The sequence below is a fragment of the Octopus bimaculoides genome, chromosome 5 (genome assembly GCF_046866305.1).
Source record: "Octopus bimaculoides isolate indiv1 chromosome 5, ASM4686630v1, whole genome shotgun sequence".
Taxonomy (NCBI): Eukaryota; Metazoa; Mollusca; class Cephalopoda; order Octopoda; family Octopodidae; genus Octopus; species Octopus bimaculoides.
This window is the reverse complement of record NC_142932.1, coordinates 51,072,954-51,092,953: the sequence shown is the minus strand read 5'-3', so window position 1 is coordinate 51,092,953 and position 20,000 is coordinate 51,072,954. Positions and strand designations below refer to the sequence as shown.

At 36.8% G+C, this 20,000-nt stretch overlaps 1 protein-coding gene across 7 annotated transcripts in view; it reads left to right on the top strand.

Moving 5' to 3' along the window:
- Positions 1-20,000, top strand: part of LOC106875163 (advillin) — a 101,644-nt gene that overhangs the window by 28,691 nt on the left and 52,953 nt on the right. For 3 of the 7 annotated variants that reach the window (XM_089352248.1, XM_089352246.1, XM_089352245.1), the window contains 2 exons: positions 15,360-15,431; positions 18,108-18,185. In XM_089352248.1, coding sequence (XP_089208374.1) covers positions 15,360-15,431; positions 18,108-18,185 — 150 coding nt within the window. Of the gene's footprint in view, positions 1-15,359; positions 15,432-18,107; positions 18,186-18,740; positions 18,853-20,000 lie in introns of all 7 variants that reach the window. The other 4 variants (XM_089352251.1, XM_089352252.1, XM_089352250.1 and 1 more) reach the window with 3 other exon arrangements.

Below are 20,000 nucleotides of genomic sequence, written 5' to 3'. Positions count from 1 at the left end.
TTCATTTTCGAATGTTCTTCCTAAGGTAAGACAAGTTTTTCATGTTTTGTTGCAAACATGCATTTTTGCCAGTATATACGCAGTGAAGCTATACAATAGCGTCGTATTTATATCGATTGCTATTGTCCAGTAAATATCGGTACCTTGTTGTACCACTCTTATGAATTTATATATATATATATATATATATATATATATATATATATATATATATATATGTAAGGGACGACCGTGCGAACTCAAAAAAGGAGATATGGTGACGAATGGAAAAACAGGACTCCTTTTATTTAAACGTGTCACACGGTCGAACACAAAATAATTATATATCAAAGATATACATGATATGTTATACGACGATAACATAGATGACCAGTAATGAAAGACCACAACCGTATAAGATGAATAACAGAAATATTTATTGTAGCGTTAAAGATGTATGTCTGTGTGAGAGTGTGAATGCGACATATAAGGACATAATCAAAGACAGGCCGTCATACAAAGAAAAGTGTGTATGTGAGTGATACATGTGTGTGTATGTTAGTTATTACAGCAGAGAGAAAGAGAGTCAATAACACGTGAGCAATTATATACCAGTTCTTGTGTACACTATAGGAAAAGTTATGTGAATTTGGGGAAGCTGAGTGTGGCAGAGCTGATCACTAGTTGTGATGTCGTGGCATCGATGCCGGGCCGTGATTCTTGTTATACAGATGTTCGTCGTTTGGCAGAGCTTATCACTAGTTGTGTTTTGGCTTCGATGCCAGGGCCTTGAGGACAGACGTTTATCGCAGGCTGAAATCTCTTGTCTGTTTATTATCGTGGTGAAGCTAAGTCACCTAACAGAATCGAAGAGAGAGATGTGCCGCGGAGGTTTGGTTTGGTGTACATAGAAAGTCGTGTTGACGCTGGTGGAGATTGATGCTTGGTAGTAATCGTGTTGGTCATGACGTTGTTGCTGGTTAGTAGTCGTAGACTCTTGTTGCTGATGTGGCGACGGCGGTGGTCATCGTTGGCTGGACGAAGCTGTTGAAGTGGTCGCTGGCTAATTGTTGCTGCTGCTGTCGTGTGGTACACGGAACAGTCTCTATAGAGAAACTGGACCGAGACGAATTTGGCCACCGAGTTAAAGCTATTTATAACAAACTATCGGCTCCCGATGGCTTCAGTTTAATACTCTATCACGTGACCTTATTAGGGGCTGTGATTGGTCAGTTTGCGTTCTGGCGGGAACGGTTCGAAGAAGTTGCCGATTCGAATAATAATCAGTCACGTGATGACAAGGAATGGGTTCTCTACTACGCTCGCGTTTATTTATATTTAAATGAGAAGATTGTATGTAATGGTGATAGTAGTTTGTATCTAATGGCGGGAGGTAGTTTTGTATGTAATGGCGATCGAGGTGTTAGTTTCACTACATATATATATATATTTCATGTTGAGAACAATTTAGGTCTTTTTAGACACAAGATGTGATCTATTTCTAGCACATTGAATGTCCACGTTAGTGGTCAACGTCATATATATATATATATATATATATATATATATATATATATATATATATACATACATCATACATACATACATACATACATATATAATTAATAAGAGGAATGACCACTGAAGTGGATTCCTATATGCTAAAGCTAGACGTCAAATTGCCTTACTACAAAGAGTGTGTTCTCAAGAAAAAAATCCCTCATTATTTAATTTTACACACACACACACACACACACACACACACACACACACACACACACACACAACAAACATATCCTTTAAGCCTGTTTATGTGAAATGTTTTTGAGTGAGCTCATAAAAGCTCTTATGCTACGGCGTATTGTTTCAATCCTGCATTGTTCCCATCAATGCAATTTTTCCTGAGGAAACGAACACATGTATTAATCTTCTTAAGATCCATGGATTTTGCAAATCATATTTGTAGTATCCTATAGATGGGGTATATAACAACTAAAGCATGGAGTTTGTGGAAACGTTTGTAGCAATGCATTAAAAGATTTATGAATTCCCATCCGAAAGCACTTGCTATCACTCACACACACACACACACACACAGACACACACACACAGACACACACACACAGACACACACACATAATAATAGTAATAATAATAATAATGATATAATAATGATGATGATGATAATAATAAATGTTTTTTCCTCGAGCTATGCCAGGCTCATAAGGGCCGGTTTCCCGGTTTTAGTGGCGTATATATTCCCCACCTGGACGGGTCACCGACCCGTCACAACATTACTTATTTTTGTCAGCTGAGTGGACTGAATCAACGTGAAATGAAATGTTTTGCTCAAGAACACAACGCATCGCCTGATCCAGGAATCGAAACCACAATCTTACGATCACGAGTCCAACATCCTAAGCACTAAGCCACGCGTCTCTACCAAATATATGTATGTAAGTATGTATGTATGTATGTATGTATGTATGTATGTATGTATGTATGTATGTATGTATTACGATATATATACGTATACATGCATATGTATATATATAAATATCTATATATTTAGACGTATATATGCATATATCTATATATATATGATATATATATAAAATTCATATATGATATTATATATAATATTTTATGTATATGTGTCTGAGTGCACGCGCGCGTGTTCGTGTAGATTGAAGCCCTATTTGAAAGCCTATTAAAACATTATTGATAAAAAAGAAAATCAATACAGAATATAGTACAGCTGCTAATTTTACATATTTCTATATCATGAACAAGTATGTCAGTTACATATTAGTTTTGCTAGATGTACCGGCCTATCCAAACTGTACTTTTAAGGATTGAAAGTTTAGCTTAAGAGAGTAATTTGAAAAATACTTATAAACGTTGCTTAAACGGTTCCAAGTGGGTTAGGAAGTGGGAAGAGATGGGTTTATAGTGAGCTATTTATTGAGGCAGAATAGTTAAAACAATGAGGGAGATTCTAATGAGCATATGTGTACATGTGTGTGCATGTTTAAGTTCGTGTATCTTTGTGACTGTGTGTGTACTAGGCTTTTAGAATCGAAAGATTAATTATGGTGGGTATATTTCGTAGAATAGTTGTTTTTAATAATCAAGATTAGATATGGCAGGCGTGTTAATTTAAGTTACATTTTTATATAAAAATGTGATGTATATGGACAGATTGTCAGTGATATTGCCTGGTCACATTGGATGTTTTGACTTTCCAACTACCATATGCTCTCACCCTATGCATACACACATATACACATGCACACACATGGTGGTTTTCTACTCCTTATGCAGAGTTTGACCACCTCCTGTACCTACACCTTAGAACCATCATGGCATCTGATGTGGCTTTTTAAACCAGACAATGTTTTGAAAAGACACCAACACAGATTGCATATCCGATTTGGACCATCAAGAGCTACAGTTAAGTTCAGATCTTTGTGGATCTTAAAATGTCTTTTGAGGCCTCCGTTAGATTTGAAGACCTTCTTGCATACATTGCATTGAAATGTGTGCACAGACATACAGGCAGAATAGTTGGAGGATGTTCTTTTTCCATGGGTTCACAACTGAGATTTGAGCCCAGCAAAAGAAAGGCATGGTCTGTCAGAAACTGCACACAAAATGGTCGTTGTGATTCACCTTCTCGATCGCAACATTCTTCCTTAAATCTCTCTTGATTCTTGCATGTGTTATCTTGGCCACTTCAAACGCTTTCACTCCACTCCATACTTTTGTTCCCCAAAAGTGTGGAGTGAAGTGTATACACATATACATACATTCATGCATTTTTACTTACAAGTGACTGTCACAAGTTATTACAATATAAAAATATGTATATATTTAACTATATTTTGATTTAAATTATTTTATCAAATAAGGTTTCACTCTACTCGCACATGTATACGTGAGTGTGTATGTGCATAAGCATATGTATGTATGTATGTATGAATGCATGTATATAAGTGTATATATATATATATATATATATATATATATATATATATATACATATATATATATATATATATATATATATATATATATATATATATATATAACCACCATATATATATATATATATATATATATATATATATATGGTGGTTATCTACTCCTTATGCAGAATTTGACCACCTCCTGTACCTACACCTTAGAACCATCATGGCATCTGATGTGGCTTTTTAAACCAGACAATGTTTTGAAAAGACACCAACACAGATTGCATATCCGATTTGGACCATCAAGAGCTACAGTTAAGTTCAGATTTTGTGGATCTTAAAATGTCTTTTGAGGCCTCCGTTAGATTTGCAGACCTTCGAGAGAACCCGAAATATTTAACTTTTTGTTTCGGAAGTGGATCACGCGGAACATATAAAGTTATAAATAATAGCAATATTTACATGCTATTATTTGTAACTTAGATGTACTTCGAGATTCAATACCAATAATGAGACGTGTGTGTGTCTGTGTGTATGTGTGTGTATGTATGTGCCTATGTATGTATGTATGTATGTATGTATGTGCTGGTGTGTAATTCATACGCGCACACACACACACACACACACACACACACACACACACACACACACACACACACAATTTAAATACTAAATAACATTGCTATATTGGTTGTGTTTTCACTGACAATATATATATTTGTGAAGGTTAGACATGCTTTTTCAGCCAGCTGGTCGGCTACTTCAGGCTAATGACGAGCAATGACTCAGAAATATGTCCCTGAATGCAGACTAAAGCTGGGTGGGGAAGCTTGTCTCCCCTTCACAAATATAAGGACACAGGAAATGTGTCAAGGCCAACAGGAAGCGGTCTAGATTTCTTGGGCTAAATAGCAGCAGTATGATTCCCTTAATGGGTCTGTCACATTAAGTGTCAGAATAGTATAACAAATAACACGGGTTTTGTGGCTGGTTTAGGTTTTAGAGTATAAATGTGTTGACGGATCAGTGTCTGCATATCAACGCACTATATGTGTGTTTGTTTATATCTAATACTAGCATTCGCGTGTCGTCAAAATGCCGTCACAACAATGGGAAAGACCATTGGTAATTGTCAATAATACACAGAATTGAGGTACTAGAACTATCAGATATGGTTGCAACATCCTTGTTGAAAATATTATCATTCACGTAATATCCATCCGTCCGTCCGTCCGTCCATCCGTCCATCCATCCATCCATCCATCCATCCATCCATCCATCCATCCATCCATCCATCCATCTAAGCTCATTAGCAAAGCAGTCACCAATTAATTTATCTTGCTGTTTACCTATTCTGCAATTAAGTGGACTGAATCATCCAGTGTATTAGTGTCATATCCAGCACTCTGGCTGCAGGATATGTGTTTGAACTCCTCTCTTAAAAAAAAAACAGAAACAAGTACAGAGAGTGAGAGAGAGAGAGAGAGAGAGAGAGAGAGGTGGGGAGAAAAAGAGAGGAAGAGCAATTTCTCTTTAAATATCAGGCCAGCTGTGGCTCTCAGCCAAATGAATTCATGATAAATTAGGGTAGAATGAATATGAAACATTTAATCTAAATGAAAATGTATCGATATCACAAAATGCCTTATAGCTCACACAACACCCTTTCCATATTTGGTAATTTCTTGCTGCATATTAAATATACACGTTGGTGTTTCGGGTTACCAAAATATATATCCATTTATTTTGCAGCTGGCCTCATTCAAATATTTCGAATTTTGCTTGCTTGTTTAGCTTTTTCAAATGAATTGCACTTGGGAAAATTTTACTGACACGTTAACAGAGAATTTGTATCTTTGGATGTTTAAGATTAAGTTGTAATTCTAAAACATGTTTTCTTGAAAACCTCTTACATAATGTCCATTCACACACATACATAAACACTCACACATATATGACATCTATATAACATAATTAATGTACATACATCGTCGACAGGCAAGAGACTGCGGTTTTTGTCCGAGATAAAATGTTTTATGGACGTGCTGTGTTAAAAACATTATATATATATATCAGAGAAAGACGAAAGACGCCCCAGCAGCTAATGAGAACAGATAAATTTCGGCCTTCTTGAGGCTTGCCGGTCAAGTGTCCTGGCAGTTATATGCTTGGATGAGATCGGTCACCTTTAACATAAGAAACAGTGAATAATACATTCACTAATGCTTCAATTAGCCGTCAACTAAATAAATAACCCGGTGCACACAACTGAAGCAACATTAAATGAAAACAATCCTCTGTGTATCACATTTAATGTATATATATATATATATATATATATATATATATATATATATATATATACATATATATATATATATATGCGAGTAAAAATAAATACAAAAAAAGTTTTTTTTTGTATGATTGTGTATAGAGGAATACATTATTTTGTTTAAAAGAGTTCCAACACTGTCTGTTTTTTATGTTTTATTTATATTCCTGCAGAACCAATGTGGGGTATAGAATATGGAATATACAATATATAATATAATATACAATATATAATATAAAATAAAATAAAATAAAAATGGATGGCACCATGAAATAAAGTATTGAATGTAGATGAAATATTGAGTGTTCAATATAAAGGATAAAATATATAAATATAAGTATATAAAGGCGACTCGAGTTTCAGGGCTATTTCCCTTCGTCATGGCCGGTATATATATATATATATATATATATATATATATATATATATATATATATATATATATATATATATATATATATATACACATATATATCTCGTTGACAGGCAAGATGCTGCAGTTTACGTCCGTCCGAGGTAAAATCTCTTATAGAGTGCTGTGTCAAAAACACATTAGACAGATTTCTTCTAGATATGTGGCTGCGAGTACACTTCTTTATCAAAGCCCAAGAAGGTTGAATTCCGTCTGACGTTCTCGTTAGCCGCTGCCGGAAAGATATTTCGTCTACCTCTGATATATATGGCGTTTTTAACACAACACACCTATAAGAGAGTTTACTTCAGACAAAAATCGTAGTACTAGCCTGTCAATGATGTATATACATTAAGTATAATACATAGCAGCTATTTTAATATCATACAGCTTCAAACGTGTACACTGGCTTACTCGAACATTATTCAGTAATAGAGAGAAAGAGAGAAAGTAAGAGGATAAAATAAGAGATAATATTTAAAAGTACTTGATAATAGTACATAGTAGATATAAGTAAAAGAATCAAATATAAAAGAAAAATATATGATACAAATTAATAGAATATGCTACATATAATGGGTAACACTGTAATACTAATTAAATTATTACACCACATAAAACTAACTCGATTTTTGTGTTAGCTATGACGAATTTACATGTGATGTTCATATCTTGTTTATATGCTAATATGTATTGATCTATATTTTCTTTGATCTATGTTGAAAGATTAAATTCTCCTTCCACCTCCAAGAAGTTCAACAGATAAGAGAATCCGGATTACAGACTGTTAACTTTGATCTCTGGTGTTAACTAAGTCATAATTTTTGTTGTTTTGTTCAGCACGAATGTTTCATAGTTATTTGTATGTATTAATGTTGTTTAGCTGCCCATAAACAATCTTTGTCGAATGGGTTTATCACAAATATTCTCAGCGTGACTATCTATTTATTAACTATGTAGGGCGGTGTTGTACAGTATGATCTTCCGTTTTAAGAGAGCAGAGCTAGATTGGATGGAGGTTTCGCAGCTTTTTCTAGCAGTTTGAGAATCTGCATAGATGCTTATTAAAAGCGAGAATACGTCTTTTAAAGACGATAAGGTGCAATTTGAAAGAAATTTGGTCATTATTTAAAGCAAACCAAGAAGTCTGTTCGTGAAGCTTCTTCGATTCTTGTAGGCGAAGCGAATTCTGTAGAGCAGGGGAGAGGAACCAATTTCAAGTGCATAGAACCTATGGGGCGCTTGTGTACTGAGAAAAATAAGGTGTTTAAAATTCTAGAATTTCGTGTGTATTGTGTGCTTGTGTGTGTGTGTGTGTGTGTGTGTGTGTGTGTGTCTGCGAGAGAGAGAGAGAGAGAGAAAGAGAGAGGGAAAGAGAGAGAAAGAGTGTGAGAGAGAGAAAAAAGAAAGAAAAAGAGAGAGAGAATATGTGTGTGTGTGTGTTATTTATTTTGTTACTAAAGCTTTTTAGATACTCCTAGAAACAGAAGATGGAATGCCTTTGACCATTGGTCTGCTCGATTACAGCCGTTATACTCTGCATAACAACCTCTATGATATACAGTAAAGGGATCTCCGTCAGTTTCGGCGGTAAAGATTCAATTATTAGATCAATTAAATTACGTGATCATTGTATTAACGTGCCCAGGAGCTGAGTATTCCACAAACATGTGTACCATTAACTAATTCTCTACTAGAATCATCGTGGCAAGGTCGTACGTTGGAATTACAGGTACAACTCATCCGGCAGGCTTCCACACTCTTTCCTATCGACCCAGTTTCGCTCATAATATTGCAATGATAAATAAAACAAAGAAGAAAAGAAATCTACCTAATCGTGCTACCCAGTGAGATTGAACACGGGGCTGTATGATTGCAATGCGAACTTCTTTTAGACATTCGGCTATGCTGCATTAACAGTGTGTGTTGGCACCCCGTCGCTTACGACGTCGAGGGTTCCAGTTGATCCCGATCAATGGAACAGCCTGCTCGTGAAATTAACGTGCAAGTGGCTGAGTACTCCACAGACACGTGTACCCTTAACGTAGTTCTCGGGGATATTCAACGTGACACAGTGTGACAAGGCTAACCCTTTGAATTACAGGCACAACAGAAACAGGTAGTAAGAGTGAGAGAAAGTTGTGGTGGAAGAGTACAGCAGGGTTCGCCACCATCCCCTGCCGGAGCCTCGTGGAACTTTAGGTGTTTTTGCTCAATAAACACTCACAACGCCCCGTCTGGAAATCGAAACCGCGATCCTATGACCGCGAGTCCGCAGCCCTAACCACTAGGCCATTGCGCCTCCACGCATCAACAGTGTAACAGGTATTAACCTCGATAACGCTTGAAACAACATCAGTTTTATGTTGGGAGTTTTTTTTTTATTCAGCTGTCGTTCTGTTATCGTTTTTCCAATTATTTGTGTTTGGTATTGCTGCTGCTGCTGTTGCTTTTGTACAAGCTGTTGCTTTTTACTCATGGATATAAATGGATGCTTGATTGAACACTTAGCCTATGCTATTCTCCTGTACATATCATACCATACACGTACATATACGGCAGAATGGTATTGTTTAGATGTTTCTACAGACGAACAAAATTTATTTTGCTATAGAGTTGCAGGAAGGATTCGGTAGGCCAGGTGTATCCTTAACAGGGCGATGTATCCTTAACGTAATGAACGGGAAGAAATGCTGCTAAACATTTTGTTTGGCAACAAACGATTTGGCCAACTCACTGTCTAAATAATAATAATAATAATAATAATAATAATAATAATAATAATAATAATAATAATAATAATAATAATAATAATAGAAATAGAACAATTGAAAGGAAAAATACATCAGGAAAATCTAGATAGTAGTCACACAGCAATGCCAAATAATAATATAAACACTGAGATAGCAAAACACGAGGACAAACGTAACATTTCCAGCAAAAACGAAGTAAACAAAAAACAACAAACCCAGACCGTAGAGATGTATAATAGTGTACAAAAAGCACCAATCCAGAACACCACAGACAAACATGAATGAAAAGGAAGGCAAAACAAATCTAAAGCATGGGAATAACGAAGGGAAACCTAATAATTACGATACTATGAAAATGAGAATAACCAAAAAACTGAAAACCACAGATCTTAGAATGGACCACAGATTATATCTCCCAAAAATCAAAATAGACAATAAAACAACATCAATAATAAATAGCATAAACCTGACCGTCACGGAACTAACAACCACAGAAACAACATGCAATATCACTGAGCTAAATGACATAAAATATGCGGCAGCCACTGCAACCACAAAAGAAGCAGGATACTCACTCAAACCCATCCGAACAGGAGTTCTACCACCCAAACAGACCTTGTGGATAAATAACATCCAGAGCAAAATTTAAAAAAAGAGAAAAGATTTATCGATTCTCAACGAAATTAGTAAACAATCAACACAACTAAGTAACAAGAAGAAAACAAAAATACTGTACAAATACAGCATTACAGAAAAAGACTTACCTGAGGCAAAGGAAAAACTAAAGCAAGATATCCTTGCCAAAGCACAAAGGATCCGCCGGTATGAGAAACGCCAACGTTTCTTTGAACAAAACAAACGGTTCAAATCCAACCCCAAAAAACTCTACCAAGAACTGGGTAAAAATAAAATAGACATTACTGCAGCACCAACAGCAGAAGAACTGGAAAAATTCTGGAAACAAATATGGTCGGTGAAGCAACAACCCCAGAAAAGGACCATTAAAACAACGAACTTAGCACCTGAGCAACTCTGGGCCCCTATAACAACTGAAGAAGTCACCCAAACACTGCAAAGACTAAGCAACTGGAAGGCATCTGGACACGACAAGATCCCCAATTTCTGGTTAAAACATCTGCCAGGAATGCATAAAAAGCTGGCAGAAAACTTTAACAACATACTAGCAGAGCCAGAGACAATGCCTGAATGGCTCACGAAAGGGAAAACCATCTTAATCCCCAAATCCACGGAAACGGAGAAACCACAAAACTATAGACCTATAACCTGTCTTCCTACGATCTACAAAGCCTTTACTGCAATAATATCGCAGAGATTAAGTAAGCACCTGGAAAATAACAACCTGTTTCCAGAAGAGCAGAAGGGATGCTGCAAGGGCTCATACGGCTGTAAAGATCAATTATTGATCAATAAAGCCATAACTGAAGACAGCCGCAGAAAGAAGAAAGGCCTCAGTATGGCCTGGGTGGACTACCAAAATGCTTTCGACAGTGTTCCCCACACGTGGATTCTGGAAACACTAGCCATAAACAAGGTGGCACCAATTATTATAAAATACATAAGGCACTCAATGAACAAATGGCAGACAATGCTACAGCTCCAAACAAAAGAGGGACTTGTGAAAACGAAAGCCATCCCCATTAGAAGAGGAATATTCCAGGGAGACACGCTCTCTCCACTCCTGTTCTGCCTGGCACTCACACCTTTAACTGAATTGCTAAATAGAACTGGATGCGGTTACAAATGCTACGGAAAAAACAGTCAGCCACCTTCTATATATGGATGACCTAAAATTATATGCTAAAAACGACAGAGAGCTAGAAACATTACTACAGACAGTACACGGCTTTACCGAGGAAATAGATATGAAATTCGGATTAGAAAAATGTGCCAAAGCAACCCTGAAAGGAGGAAAATTAGTTAAAAGTAGCAATATAACACTAAATAAAGCCAATGAAATAAGAGAACTAGACGAAAGCCAACCATACAAGTATTTAGGAGTCAATGAACTAGATAGGCTACAACATACACAAATGAAAGAAAAAATAAAGAAAGAGTACTATAGACGAGTTAGATCAATACTAAAAACAGAGCTCAATGCTAAAAACAAGATAATGGGTATCAACACTTTAGCTGTCCCAGTTATAAGCTACAGCTACAACATCCTTAACTGGACACTAAACGAACTATCTAAAATAGACAGGAAAACAAGAAAAATAATGACAGGATATAGGATGCACCACCCAAAATCTGACATAGAAAGGCTATATATACAATGCACAGAAGGTGGCAGGGGTCTTATACAGCTAGAAAACTATTATAAAATAACCACCATAGGACTGCAAAAATACCTACTCCAGAAGCAAGGAAAACTAATACAAATAGCCACAAAACACGAGCAAAACTAAAAACTGTTTTCAGTATTTAAGGAAGCTGACAAATACAAACAAGAAATCAATCTACCTAACAAATACGAAGAAGAAGAAGAAGAAGAAGAAGAAGAAGAAGAAGAAGAAGAAGAAGAAGAAGAAGAAGAAGAAGAAGAAGAAGAAGAAGAAGAAGAAGAAGAAACAACAAAAACTATAAAACAAATGAAATCCAAACTAAAACTAGAACAGCAACGGACCATGATAAAGCGATGGCAAGAAAAGTCCCTACATGGTAAATACTGGGCTAAACTAAATGCAAAAGAAATAGACAGAGAAAAATCCCAGCAATGGTTGAGAAGCTCAGGACTCAAAGCAGAGACTGAAGGATTTTTAATTGCTGCAAAAGACCAAAGCCTCCCCACCAGAAATGACCAAAAACACATAATGAAAAGAAACATAACAAGTAACTGTAGAATATGTGGATATGGACAAGAAACAATAAATCATATTATCTCTGGCTGCCCAGTCCTGGCTAAGAAGGAATATATTCACAGACACGACAGAGCTGGGACCTATATACACTGGAAGCTATGCCAACACTATGGAATAACAACAGAAAAAAGATGGTATAAACACACGCCAGAAAAGGTCACAGAAAACGAGAAAGCAACCATACTCTGGGATATGCCAATACACACAGATAGAGAAATTAAGGCAAATAGACCAGATATAGTTGTCAAAGATCATGAAGAAAAAAATGCTTTCTAATTGATGTATCAATACCAGCAGATGACAACGTTTCTCTAAAAGAAATGGAAAAAACTTTCAAAATACAAAGACCTGGAAATAGAGATAACTCGAATGTGGAATCTAAAAACAGAAACAATTCCTATCATAGTAGGTGCCTTAGGTATAATAAAAAAATATTCAGACAAATACATAACAAAAACACCAGGACTTACAAATATATATAACATACAGAAAATTGCACTACTGGGTACTGCACACATTCTACGCAAAACACTTTCAATACAGTAAACATAAGAGCACCACAGCAAACCACAGCACATACCCAAGGCGCACAGAGCTGCGCTCGGTAGTGAAGTGAAAGCATGTTATAAAAATAAAACTACTGAACAATAATAATAATAATAATAATACGAAAACGATAATGCAAAGATCCTATTGGATTTTATGACTCAGCGCGACCATGAGATAGAGAATAAGAAACCAGAAATAGTGTTAATTGAGAAAGAAAGCAAATGATGCTGTATCATAGATATAGCATGCCCAGCTGACAACAAGGTATTCGATAAAAAAGAAAGAAAAGTCGATAGATATGACAGGTTAGCTTGGAAGGTTAAGCAGCTGTGGTCGATGAAAAAGGTAGCAGTATTATCAATAATTGTTGGAGCCCTGGGAACAGTGAGCAAAAATCTCGAGAAGTACGTGGAACAAATAGGGGCTGCAATAAGGGTGGAGGACTTGCAGAAAACAGCACTGCTTGGAATCGCTCGAATACTCCGGAAGGTACTCGAAAAATAAGGAGTGTTACCTTAGTTCACTGGTAGTGAACAGCTGGCACCGAAGTACATCTCCAGCGTTAGAAGCTGTGCGAAGACAATAAATAATAATAATAATAATGATAATAATAATAATAATAATAATAATAATAATAATAATAATAATAACAAAAACAAGAACAACAACAACAATAATAATAATGGTAATAATTCTTTATTAACTTCAGTGGCACATACATAGATACATATAAACATACATGTTATGCAGGAAAATTACAAAACCGTGTGGGACTGAGCAAGACACAACTATATAAATACAGCGGGAAGCAAGGACGTTATACAATGAGCATATAAGAAAATTTTATACAAACTAAATATAATAAATATATGATTACATCAACTGATTAAATCAAGATATAACTTTAAAAAAAACGACTCAAAAGCACAGACAGAGAAACCCATTCACACACGAGTGAGGACCTACAAGCTATGTTAGTCCAGAGTAATTTTACAATATTGACCCTCATGCCACTTTTTGAAAAAAGTATAACCGGAGGTGCCCATTAGTATCATTGGTGTGGGACTGGACAAGAAGTCTCCTACGCACTCTTGGTAGTTGTATATTCACTAGTCTACTATTTATTGCATAAACTACTAGTGTAGTTTTCACTAGCAGTCTATCATTGGAGTATTCCATAAATCTGAAGCCAGTTTTATTTTCTAGTAATATCTTATGGTTCTATTCTGCTTGCTTTAGTTCATTTCGTAGCTATATCAGTTCTTCGGCTTTTTGTGTGAAGAACTGTTGATGGCATAGAGATCCCGGGGAACATGAACTGCTCTTATTTCTTGTTTACGCCACTTGAATTGGTTTCTGTGTGCTGGTGGCGGGTGGAGGCGCAATGGCCCAGTGGTTAGGGCAGCGGACTTGCGGTCATAGGATCGCAGTTTCGATTCTCAGACCGGGCGTCGTGAGTGTTTATTGAGCGTAAACACCTAAAGCTCCACGAGGCTCCGGCAGGGGATGGTGGCGAACCCTGCTGTACTCTTTCACCACAACTTTCTCTCACTCTTTCTTCCTGTTTCTCTTGTACCTGTATTTCAAAGGGCCAGCCTTGTCACACAGTGTCACGCTGAATATCCCCGAGAACTACGTTAAGGAAACACGTGTCTGTGGAATGCTCAGCCACTTGCACGTTAATTTCACGAGCTGGCTGTTCCGTTGATCGGATCAACTGGAACCCTGGACGTCGTAAGCGACGGAGTGCCAACAACGCTGGTGGTGGATACTTTTTTTTCGTTTGTTGCTTTTTCTGCTGTTTTCAACAGTCTGTCATTAGTTTTGTTCTTTTTTCATCTTCTCATTGTCTCACGAAGATGGGCATGGTACTGTTGCACATAACTGGGTCATATACCTGCATATAGCTGACTGGTCAGCGCTTTGAACCAAAGATGAAGCGATTTGTTCCGATGTTTCCGGAACTGCGACTGGTGGCATCCTGGGAACAGTATCCCCTGTGGGATACTTTGTAAATTTTCTTAAGTGAACAAAAGGTGTTAACAATGCACAATGGGCAACACTTTGGAGGTGCGATGGTTGTAAGAAAAGAAGATGGCAAGGAGATAGTTAATATAACATACGCTATGCACTTAATAATTATATGATTAGTACACTTTGCAAACAGAAAAATATGTTACTTAAAACAAAAAGCTAGGAATACATATAAGAAGAAAATTATTACAAACAAGTAGACGAAAAGCTGAAGACAAAAAATGGACGGAAGGAAGGATGTCTGTTATAAAAGCCATTAAACATCATATTGTAATATAGTCTCAGTTAAAGCCATATTTTTTCAGAAATGCGTCTTCCACCTTTACATTTTTCTAATAGAAAAACCTTCTACTAGAACTTACAAACTCTGTACGTAATATTCTGTTAATGTTTAAATTGTCATATGTTGTAAGGTTTTATTTTCTTTGCATATTTTCTCTTCTTTTGCAGACAAAGAAAAACCCCAAATATGATAAATTAACATGGGACATTCATTTCTGGCTTGGTACTGAATGTTCTAAGGTTCGTACATAATTTGTAAACTGTTAATAATTTCGATGTTATTCTACTCATCTATAAATAGGGTAATACTCAACTCAATAAAGATAACTGACAAATGCACTTGCTGTTTTCCATGTTTTGGTGGAGCTATAATATCACGGTTCACTCTGGGCTGTACTGTCAACTAATATAATACCAGTAACATATAAAAATAAGTAGCGAGACAGAAGCGTTTTATGAGAGGGTGGCCATAGGTCTAACAAAATTGTAGGGAAATACAGAAAGAAGCCAATGCCAATGTAGTAATCCACCAGCCCTAATGCAGCAACCTCTAACTAAATTCGAGTATGGTGATGAGTGTATACTTAAGAATGGATTTTATTACTGGTTTAGAATTTTGGTACACGGCCAACAACAATTCTAAGGAAAAGGATAAACCGACTACGTCGATCCCAGAGCTTAAGAAAGGAAACACCTATGGCTATTGCAGAGTCGTGAGTTATAGTTGGAAGCAGTGAATAAAAATATCGAGTTACCATCAAACAGGAGACCGAGTTTGAATTCTTGCAACAAAAAACTCAAGAACGGCAGTGTGAAACCAAGCAACAGATTAACTCAAGAACCGAGGAAAAGGTACAGTCTGATGGGCTTCAGAACAATTTCCGTCTACCCAGTCACACTGAGAGGCCTTGGATCAACTTGATGCTATTGTAGAAAATATTTGCCCAAGGTGCTGCACGGAAGAATTGAACTGAAAATTATGCGATTGTCACACACGTTTTTTATCACACGCCCATGTCTGTGAGATTAACAATCAAAACCCCTCACTGTAAAAAAGTTAACTACAAACGTACAAATGTACGAAGAAAGAATAATGGAGAGGGGTCACCAGTTGTTCGAAGAAATATACAGAAGTCTGTTGAAATTTATGACCAACAAAAATTTTATTTTTTTGTATACTAGAAACAAATACTGAAGTTAATGCAAATGAAAAAATGACGAGAGAGTTTGGATGTTATTGTTCTTGGTGTAATCGTAACAGCAATCTAAAAGTTAGTTGCTGGTTGTTGTGTTGCTATTGCCGGTCATTCATTGTGCATGTTGTCAACTCAGGTCAGCAGCTGTCTGCATCCGTTCGCTGTCCACCTGCCTTTTCGTCTCTGTTTCCTCTCAATTCTCTCTCCAAGTTCTCTGTCAAGTAGCTAAGGTGTGCTGAACTTATACTGATGGTGAGGCTCAGAAGGAAGCGTGCCAAAAGATGAAATCATCGCTGGAGCCTATTCCACGCACAGTCGTGATTGGTCAGATTTTGTTGACCATATGAATAATATTCTAGCGAATCATGGCATCAGTTGTAGTTATCTGACTGCTGAACATTCCCGCTTCACATTCAACACCGTTAAAGTTTAAACTCAGCCTTCTACAACAAATCACAGTTTACAAAACATTGTAACTTCGTACTGGCTTAACCACTTTGTATATTGTTTACCTAAAGCCTCAAATTGTTTTCCTTTGTTTTTGTGAAATCACTTAAACCTGTTCAATAGCAAACTGTCTTTGCCTTTTCTATTTAAATACGAGGTGGTATCAAAACGTTCCCGGACTAGTTCTGTAGCATGCCAACAGATGGCAGCACATGGTTGCGTGCACAGTAAGAGCTAGTAGTGACCTTAATTTTGGCAGTGTACCGAGTGACATCGCTGAGTTTACTTCGCAAGTTGTGAAATTTGTGCTTTTGTGATCACGTGTATGTTGTAGTCTGCGGTTTTGTCAAAGACAGGAAGTTGGAACAAAGGGCCAACATGAAATTTTGCGTTAAACTTGGGAAGTTTGCAACAGAAATATGGAGTATACTTTGTTAAGCATACGGTGACGAGGCAATGAGTCGTACGCAATGTTTCAAGTGGTACGGGTGCTTCAAAAACGGAAGAATGTCTCTGGAAGACAATGAGTGATCTGAAAGACCTGTTACGCGTATCTCCTCCAGAAATGTGGAGAAAATTCATCAGCTTGCGGAAGAGGATCGCCAGAGGACAATCAATGACATGGCTGATGTTGGTCTTTCGTATTGGTTTGTGCAGGCAATCGTAACGTTTGAATTGAACATGCAGCGTATCTCTGCCAAGTTTGTCTCCCACCTGCTGACCACTGAGCACAAAGAACATCGCGTCAAAGTCTGTCAAGATCTCCGCCAGCGTACTGCTGATGGCTCATCCTTCATGTTGAGGATCATCACCGTTTGAGGGAGGACATTCAGCAAAAGTGACCGGATCTGTGGAGCGCGAAGAATTGGATATTTCATGATGACAATGCACCCTGTCACCGAGCTCTCCTTATTCGTGAATTTCTCACTAAAAACAACATGGTATCGCTTCCGCATTCGCCCTCCCTATTCGTAAGATTTAGCATCTGCGGACTTTCATCTCTTCCCAAGATGAAAATGCAGCTCAAAGCTTGCTGTTTTAAAACCGTTGTCGAGATCTAGAGCGAATCACAGAAGGTCCTCATCTCACAGAAAACGGCTTCTAGACCGTTTTCCAAAGTGGCAGAAACGCTGGGACTGGTGTATTGCTGTGCAGGATGACCATTTCGAAGGAGATGCTACTAAAATTTAGGTAAATAAGTAATTGTTTTTATTAAATATAACTAGTCTAGGAACCTTTTGCTACCACCTCGTATTCTCTTTACATTACGTAGGATGAACAAGGAGTTGCTGCTTACAAAACAGTGGAATTGGACGACCATCTGGGCGGAGCACCAGTGCAGTATCGTGAGGTAAGAAGACTTTCTCAATATTTTCATGTATTTTTTTAGTTAGTTTTTTTTAGTTTGTATTTCAAAGGACGAGCGAAACAGAAAGTTGTGATATAATGTTTTATTCAAACGGAGAATCGAAACCTAACTTTGAAACAAACTCCCAGCTTTGCTGTTTGGTAGTTTCATACATTACGTGACGGTCACTTATAAGTGACTGTCACATAATACACACACTGGAGACAATTTCTTTGCAATTTACCTTGAGGATTCCAGCTTTTAGCATAGTATCCATCTGACAATAACAAACGAAGGTAAGTTAAACCAAAATCCAAAATGCATTGTTACTTCACAGATATGTAATCCACTTTCACGTATCTGGATTTTTTTCGGTTTGACGTACTTCTTCCAGTTTTATTGAAAATTTATACATAGAAGTATTATTGAGCTGTAAATTTCAAGTAGAAAAATCACATTTTTGGGATGGGTGGGTAGCTGGGTGGGGGAAGAATTGAATAATAATAAAAAAAATCATTAAATTATTTTCAATTATTAAAGAAAATTTTGTAATTTTAGCCGATTAGATTCAGCCATTCGCTTCACGCCATCAGGATGTTGTGGAAGCCCTGTTTTTTTGTTTCCGATATGCAGAAATGAAATCCACAAGTTGAAATTTTTCGAGAAATTGGTAAATATTTAAAGATATCGCTAATAATTTTAAAATGAACATATTTAATGAAAGAAAATGAAAGAGAACAATAAGTTAACGTTCGTACCAAAATTTTGCAATGTACCACAAACCCAATCTTAAACTCTATCCCTAAACGTTCAAATTACAGCGAAGTCGACTTTGCTTTTCATCCTTTCGGGGTCGATAAATGAAGTACCAGTGAAACACTGGGGTCGATGTAATCGACTAATCCTCCCACCAATTTCAGGCCTTGTACCTTTAGTAGAAAGAATTGTAAATAATTTTTACGGTGGCGAGCTGGTGGAAATGTTAACACACCGGGTAAGAGGCTTAATAGAATTTCATCCGGCTTCACGTTCTGCGTTCAAATTCGGCCAAGGTTGACTTTGTCTTTCATCCTTTCGGGGTCTATTAAATAAGTACCAGTTGAGTACAGGGGTCGGTGTAATCGACTTATCCCTTCCACTGAAATTGCTGGCCTTGTTCTAAAATTTTAAACGATTATTAATACTTTCTCAAAAGCCACGTGCTGGCAAAATCGTTAGCACGCCGGACAAACATTTTGTCTTTTCGTTCTGAGTTCAAATTCCACCCAGGTCAACTTTGCCTTACACCCTTTCGAGGTCGATAAAATAAATACCAGTGAATTACTGGGGTCGGTGTAATCGACAAACTCCTTCTCACAAAATTTCAGCCCTTGTTCCTAAAGTAGAAAGGATTACTATTACTTTCTCCAAAAACTGTTCTAATTTTCGTAATTACCATGAAAAACTACACATGTCTAGAGATTTCATTAAAATTGGAAGCAGTAACTCAAACCAAAAAATGTTCACATATCTTATTTCTGCTGGAAACATCGCTTTAATTAAAAACATGTGAATACTCAAAACTACTATAACAGGTAGTAAAATTACAATCAAAATTATACAAGTGGCATTGCAAGGTGATTTATAAATATGTGGTAAAGGAAAGACAATACCTATCAATAACTAAGATTATTTTATTTCTACAGGTAATAGAGATGTTTAGAACGTATCTCGTTCTAATCAGATTTCTCAGCACTTGCCAAATAAAGATAAAATAGTACAATAATGTTCACAAGCAAATTAAGAAATATAGTTAAATTTTGCAGTACGTATCCTGTG